The sequence below is a fragment of the Drosophila willistoni genome, assembly GCF_018902025.1.
Source record: "Drosophila willistoni isolate 14030-0811.24 chromosome 2R unlocalized genomic scaffold, UCI_dwil_1.1 Seg200, whole genome shotgun sequence".
Lineage (NCBI taxonomy): Eukaryota > Metazoa > Arthropoda > Insecta > Diptera > Drosophilidae > Drosophila > Drosophila willistoni.
Genome location: NW_025814051.1, coordinates 3,254,667 through 3,262,702, shown reverse-complemented (window position 1 = coordinate 3,262,702; position 8,036 = coordinate 3,254,667). Strand labels below are relative to the sequence as shown.

The 8,036-nt window shown below is 32.3% G+C and overlaps 1 protein-coding gene across 1 annotated transcript; it reads left to right on the top strand.

Annotated features, from left to right (window-relative positions):
• The first annotated feature begins 1,455 nt into the window (after positions 1 to 1,455).
• On the top strand, positions 1,456 to 3,070 carry LOC111518527 (signal transducer and transcription activator-like). Its single transcript, XM_023175533.1, has 5 exons — positions 1,456 to 1,486; positions 1,780 to 1,860; positions 1,918 to 2,370; positions 2,436 to 2,732; positions 2,796 to 3,070. Exons 1-5 carry the CDS (start codon positions 1,456 to 1,458, stop codon positions 3,050 to 3,052), a joined length of 1,119 nt encoding a protein of 372 aa, XP_023031301.1. The 3' UTR covers positions 3,053 to 3,070.
• Positions 3,071 to 8,036: the final 4,966 nt, after the last annotated feature.

Below are 8,036 nucleotides of genomic sequence, written 5' to 3'. Positions count from 1 at the left end.
ACATATATACATATTTTCATCAGCAGCAGTCAAATAAAAGATCTTTAGCTAGCAAATTTTATAATCTGAATTTCCTTAGAAAACGTATATTAGTTGAAATTTCTTATTTATATATACGAAATATTAATATTCCATATTATTTATAGAATAACCAGAAATTATCATTCACATCACAAATATTTTTTCCTTTGAAATCACAAGTAAGTATGGATTTTGTTTAAAGAACATGGTTAGCAAGACCAGACATACTTGTATATGTGTACTTACTCATTTATTATTAAAAATAAAAAAAAAAAAACAATTCTATACTTCTTACCATTGGCCTGCTACGCTATCTTATTACATGGAACATGGCGAATGAAACAAGGCGGAGCTCACACCGGCTAGCCAATCGTTATTAAGAAAAGCTTTACTCCTGTCTATCAACACATTGATATTGACATTAGAAATTCACAATTTCTTACATATGTATGTATTTGAGTCACAAATTAATATTAATTTGAATAGTGTAAGAACGACTAATGTTTAATACTTTAACATTTTTCAATAAAAATCCCAAATAAATCTCAAATGCTGCCAATTTCCAAAAATATTTTTTTACGATAAGTTTTTCAAAAGACTTTTTCGGAAAACATTTGATTTGGTTATTTCTTTTTTTAATTTTGATTAAATTGCCACAACAAAATAAAATTTAAACTTTCTACTTATAATTGGCAAAACTGTGAGTCTATATACCAAATTTGGAGGCTTCCATTTCCATACCATTTCACCATATGAGTGCATAAACATTCTCGGAATTTGTCTTTAAGGGGAATATTCATCAAATCAACACAAGGAATTCCCCATCTTCTGCGTGTTGTTTACATCCGCTGAAAATATTTATATACATAGGAATAGTTATATGGGAAAATATTTCTGTTTAGCATAGTCTTGACATTCTCTTCACAATCAATTTGATAAGGTGTTTATTAACGGATTTCAAGATCGATAATACTGTTTGTTTCCTAATTTTTGTTATGGAAATAAGATGTCAGATAGCGTGATGGTTGTCCAAAACATGAAGATGGAATTTTTAGAGTTTTGTTTCTACACACCAAAAATCAATATTTGAATAAAAATTTCCTGAGTATAAATTTCAGTTGACTGGTTTTCAAAAAGACAAATCAACTAAACCCAAAAGGTTTGTTTTAATGGGAAAATAATTTTCTAAACATATTAATATTATTTTTACAGAACAAAACAATGCATTCTTATTTGTTATTGTTATTGTATAAGTATGCATATTTAATCAAAGTGATAAGAATTTTATATAAAGGCACAAGATTCAAAGTCATGCTTCAGTATTTCTTTGAATTTTAACTGAGCAACAGCGGTCTTTCTTCTCTGCTTCTTTTCTATATTAAAAAGTAAAGCATATTCTCCGAAATATGGATAAAGTTTATACGAAGCAGGCTAATGAAACAGTACAACTTCAACTCCAATGCGAGTATATCAACAATTTGGATGATGAAGAGAAGATCTACATAGAATTAGCAAAACTGACATATGATTTTGTCAAAGACGAGAGTCTTTCGCAACGACAACACTTTAAATTTTTGTTCAATTTTTTGAACGATCTTTTCACTCGAATTAATAAGATGATTTTGTTGTCAGAGACTAAAGAACGAACTCAAAGACTAAATGAGATTAAAAGTCTTATACAAAGCAAACAATTTAATCTCCTATCAACATTGGGTAATGTAAGCAAACAACCGCCTCAAGTTTTAAAATTAAACACAGAGTTTGAAGTGATATTTCAATGTCCATACTTGGATGAGAATCAAGACGAAGAGTACCAAGTAAATTGCATTTTAGTATCGGGTATGTTGGAAAATCTTAAGTTTGTTAATATGTAATCCAAAACTCCAAAATTCGAAGGTAATCAATTTCAAGAAATACAAGAAAATTGGCATCTTGAGAGTCCAATCCCATACTCAAGCAGTGGGATCCTAGAAAATTCCTGTGGAATATTAAAGAATCAAAATGGTCAGCATAGTGCAATCTTCAGCCAGTTGAGATTAACACGAGGCAAACAAACAAAATTTGCATTGGATGAAAAGTTTGCCCTTTTCTTTTATGCAACAATTCGAATTGATAATCAACCGATACGTATTTGGAAGATATCCAATCCAATCGTTGTGATATTCCATGCAAATCAGGAGTGCTTGGCACAGAGCACAATTTGGTGGGACACCGAATTTCCTGACACACCGCGAGAGTTCTTTTCAGTTAAAGATGTAGTGAAGTGCGATGCGGTAGCCGAAAAGTTGGCCAATTATGCGGATGAATATACTCGAAATTTTTTGGACAACAATAACATAGATTTTATTCGTAAGTCTCGAAGTTTATGGTAATTTTTTGAACGTGTTTGAAAAATTGAGACCTATTATTTACAGGTGAAAAACTTAAGATAACCGCCGGCGGCGATTACATTAGTTTTAAAAAATTTAGCCGAGAACTCTTACCAGGATGCGTATTTACATTTTGGGAATGGTTTTACAATATATTGAAGCTTTTAGAACCCCCGCACAAAAATCATGATGAAATTTATTATATAACACTGGATGATTCTGTGCCTGGTTTGTGGGAACGAGGTCTCATAACCGGTTTCGTTAGCAAGGAAAACTCCCAAAAAATGCTTCAGGAACAACCAATTGGAACATTATTGATACGTTTCTCCGAAAGTCAAAAAGGTAAGAAATAGATGTAACCAAAAAGGAAAGTAATTTCAAACCTTTTCTCTTACTCTTTCGTAGGCTCCTTGCATTTCGTTTATAAGAATACTTACAATTCTATACAAATGTTTGCACCATGGGATCAATGGCACCTAAAGAGAATGAATATGGCAGCTACGTTAGGACAATTGGAAAAAGCTCAATATTTGTATTCACCTCACATGGGTCTTCAAAAACTTCATCATGTATTGTATTCATTCCGCGACATATCGAAAATGAAAACAAAAATATGCAATACAAGTTTTGGAACATGGAGAACTCTTTTTTTCTTGGTTTAAAAGGTGGTAAAACGAAGTCTTAGCCGTTCAGTATATAATTGAAAATTATTTAGTAAAATACCAAGACTAACTTTAATAATTTATTTAGGAGTATAAAACAAACTTTTTAAACTATTTCAAATATATGTAATATAACATGCCTTTATACATAAAACTAGTCTAAGATGAAAAGGTGATTCGTTCAGATCAGCACGAACGAAGGCAGCAGAGTAATCAAAATTTGTATTCCCTGCATACTTAGTAGAAGTATATGAGTATATTTAAGTCGCTGAAATGTATATTAGAAACATCGGCATCTCCGACTTATGACTATTCGAAATAGAGAGAGAGAGAGAGAGAGTGAAGATAAATTATATTGAGAGCTTAAGAGTTAGGGTACAATCCAAGTGTCATACCACTTATTCATTTGTGAGAACGTTTAATGAGATTAAAAGTATATTTCTTGGAAAAAAATAAAGTGATAAGTACGTTTCCAAAAATATTAATGAATTTATTTACTCGTTAACTGTCTAGGTTATACCCTGCAAAAATGATATAACTAGGTTTCTGCTAATCAAAAATATAATTACTATATGGGGTCAGCAATGATTTGGACTTTATTTTCAATATATTTGTGTAGGGTATACAAAAGCAACGTCAATATTTAACTGGAAAAAATTATGCACTTGTTTTCTGGTTTAATGTGGGAAAATTCGTATGAATGAATATGAAATTTTGATAACACTTTACATGAATTAACTAATGAATCATTTATAAAAATTTAAATTGTTATATTATGTTCGGTCACTCTGTGAAATGCTGCTGAGTAGGCAGATAACAGTAGAAGAGTCGCAGAGGCAGATTTTTCTGGAATTATCAGAGAATTGAGAGCATGAAATTCGACTTGAAGATCGTTTTTAAACTACAGACAGTCGTGACTCTTACCATTCGCTGAGAGACTTTCAACAAAGTCGCACGTCGAGGTTAATCGTTAAGGGTATTAGTTTTAAAATTGTGTTAAAATTGTCAGCATAATAAAGCTGAGCAATCAATTTCTTACAAAATCAAAGTAATACTGATTATTTATTTGTATAATATTTATTCCTGCGAATTAAGTGTTTTATATGAATTTATTGATTAAATTAAATACTGTAAATATAGATGAAATTAAATAATTTTGTGGAATGTTTACGAGATTTGAACTAAACATTTATTCAAGTCCGAAACAATATATAGAAAGGGTCGATAAGTTTAAGCTCTAAATAAACATATTCCTAAATTGAGTATACCCAATCTCAACTCCCAACCTCCAATTGACACCGATCTCACTGACCTAACACATTATTGTTGACTTGCTCATTAGTTAAGTTCATGGGATGGTAGAATTTCAGAGTTTGAAAACCTAAAACTTCTATGAAAGTACATAGCTGCCAGGGTATAGAAATTGCGGTGTACGAAAAGTGTCTTGAATTTCTTTCTTCTTATTGTTTTCCTCTTGGTTCTTTTTTTGTGTTCATCATTGGACACATAAAAATTTGTCGCATCAAATTGCGTAGTCATCTTAAAGGCTGCGGGGACTTTAATAGTTGGTTTATACTCGAACTGCTGACATGAGTTTGGCTTTTGTGTCCCAAGCAGGTTGATTTATGCGTTGGCCAGAATGCAAAAAATAACACAGTCAAGTGCATGGCAAACACTTGGCCCTAGACGCCGCAGCTAACCTTCCATCTTCCTTCCTTCCTTTCTTCCTTCCCTGCCTGCATCCTTCCTACCATTCTTAGTTTCTTCCCTATCCCTATGGTCTGTATGTACTTATACTTACTTGGCTTTTTTGTAATTTTTCACATAGGCTTGGAGCATGAGTTTGGGTCGAGGGGCAATGGAAATGCATAAAAAGCCAGACAGCTGAGCATAAAATATTGTTGTTATATGAAAAGCAGCCTCGTACTGGCTGGTTGTGGATACAAAAGGAGCTGCATTGGCTGACTCTGTCTGGGCGCGAATGCTTTGAATGAAAAATGAACTGCTTGGCAAAGTGTCGTTGCCAGTTTAGTTAGGCTGCGTTTTGCTCAGTCATGGCTGGAATGGAAGCAATAGCAGATATTACGTATACGCAACGTCGTTGGCCAGTCGAAGAGCAAGCAATGAAATTCCCATAGAAACTTGCTTCGTTTGACTGGTAAATGTTTGATAAGAAGCCAACGAACACAAAGCTATTGATAGACGAACAAAAAGTTTGTGCGGTATAAATTGAGCCAAGGAAAATGCACAAAAGTTGTGTATAGGGAAATGTTAGATTCTTTTTTCTTTTCCAATCTGAATAGAAATGAAGAATGAAGAACGAAGAAGAAACATTTTTAACAAAGAAAAATATTAAAGTTGAAGCAATAATTATTATATATAACTAGACATAACATATATTCTCCTTTCCCCAGCTAATCACACCACTTGCTTTTCCCTATGTGCTCGTAGCATACTTCTTGTTGAGAGTTTTTGCGATTACTTAGCTCATTTCTGTTTAATATAACGCTTAATGCGTTTACACAATAACCATGCGTTCCCACTGCATCATTTAACGTCCTCCACATACATTGCTAATGGCCTTATAATTACTGTCCACGTCCATGTCCGACGAAAACCAGAAACCAGAAAACTTTTCTCCCAAGTAAATAGAACAAAAATTACCAACACAAAATACATAAAAATGCAGCGGGTTTCATTAAATGCTTAAAACCAAAAACAAAAAAATGTTTTGCTTTTCTCTCAAGATGCTTTTTGCTTTAGTTTCTTTTTCATTTTTGGCAACTGTTTATTTCTGTCTATTTCGAAGTTCTCTCCCCTCTCTCTTAAGCCCAAAAACACCAAGACCAAATAAAGTCAACATTGCCGCTGCTGCTGTGAACAGCTTTTAGCGGCGAAACGGAAGTGCGTCGACGATACCAAAAGATGAGAATTTCGGTATCCTTGGAGTCGCATAAACTATGCAAAAGCGTCTCGCGTTTAGAGCTTAGCATTTTATGGTAACAGCAACAAAAAGAAGAGATAGGGAAGGAGAGAGAAAAAGAGATAGAGGGAGAGAGAGAGAGAGAGTGTGTGAGAGAAAACTTTCAAATAAGAAATATGACTTTGGTGAAGAAGAAAACTATAGTGAAAATTTGCTGTCTCCATTTTTTTTTTCTCTTTTTCTTTTTGATCTATGAAAAATTCGTTGAAAATTTTACTCATGGAATACACAAAACTTTGCTCACAACACATATAAAAATTCCTTTATTCATACACACATATGAATGTGTTATACATATTTATCTATGGTAAAGAAAATAAGCTCCATTTAAATATTTCATCTAATGCTGAAGCAGCAGTTTAAATACAACATTTATTTTTGCAAAGCAGTCGACAGGTGTAGCAATGAATTAATCATTTGAAAATACATGTAATCTAATATTTTCAAGAGTCATAAATAGTATGAAAGATATAAAAAAATCTTTGTAAATACACTCGGTTTTCCTTAATTGATGTGGAATACTTTTAAAAAGGCTGCAAAGAAATTTATAACAAAAATATATTTTTGATGAAAGTCTTGTGATGATAGAACTTTATAGTTCTGTATTGAAAATCTGCTTACCTTGCTGGTTAAATGAAAGATTTGAAATTGAGAATGTAAAAGCTACTCTAAATTTTATGGCTAAACTCCAGATACTGCTTCAAGGAAGTTTTATTAGATTTACAAAATTTAATTTTGTGTTTAGTCAAAAATATCAAAAAATGTAAGCCTTTAAATACTTTATTGTTGAATATATTCTTAATTATAATTGCTTCAATCGTGAAAGGTTTTTACAAATAAGTCCACGATTCCTTTAATCCGCACAAAAGAATAATACACAAATTTGACCACTACGTTGGGCAACAACAGAAACAAACTTAGCTGGCAATGAATAACAGATTCAATACCCATTAGTTTATTCATTATTGGTTTTCAGAGGAAGAAAGTTTTCATAGATAGCTACATCAAAAGAATGTACTAATAAAACTAACTAAAAATTATTTACACCAATGGTTTAAATTCTACTTCTATGCTTTTTAATGCATCTCAGCGAATAGATATAATCTCCATTTTAAAGTAGAAGATATCTAAGAAATGCAAAGAAAATTACCACAACTTGTTTCACTGCATGGTTAGTTAGAGTGCAGTTTCCTTTTGCACATTTTGCATTTGTAACAACATGCATAATATATATAAACATATATATGCATATATTCAGCATATATATACACACACAAACGGAAGACCCACACGACAATTTGCATTTCCGGTTGATAGTTTTGTACTCCTTTTGGGAGATTTCATTTCACATTGTGAGTAGTTGCTTGTTTTTCCTATTCTGACTCTTCTTTAAAGACAAAGTAAACAATGGGACAAACAATGATGCACCAAAGTCAACAAAGCCAAACAGTTTTTAATTGAACATTGTGCCAATCGAGCGTATCCAATAGATTGGGCTCTCATGTCTCCTGTCTATCTGCTCTGTATATGGGACTGCAAAATTAAACGAAACAAAAAGCAATGGAATTCCAGCATGTGAGCACTTTTCATGCATATCTGCAATACAATACATTGAGGATAAAGTGGGAATAAAGATTTTCAGACAATAGTGAAGCTCTTTACTACCTATTGAGAGCTTCCAAAAGCATCAAATCTTATATCTTTACTGAATAATTAACTCTGAATGGTTTAGGAACAATGCACTAGTCTTAAAACAGTAACCTAATACTTGTCTCCTTTCTTTTTAATTATGCTGACAATGTAAACTTAAAGAGCAAAACGAAAAGTGAAATAGTTAAAGTAACAAAAAGAACCCAACGGATCTTCCTAATAGGTCCCATGACTAATCAAATAATCCGTCTTGTAAATTTTGTAAAAATGTAATATTGTAAATTTTGAATGTAACGTTATTCATCGCATGTAAATATCACCTGTGATCTATTGTTTTTTCCCTTTAATGTA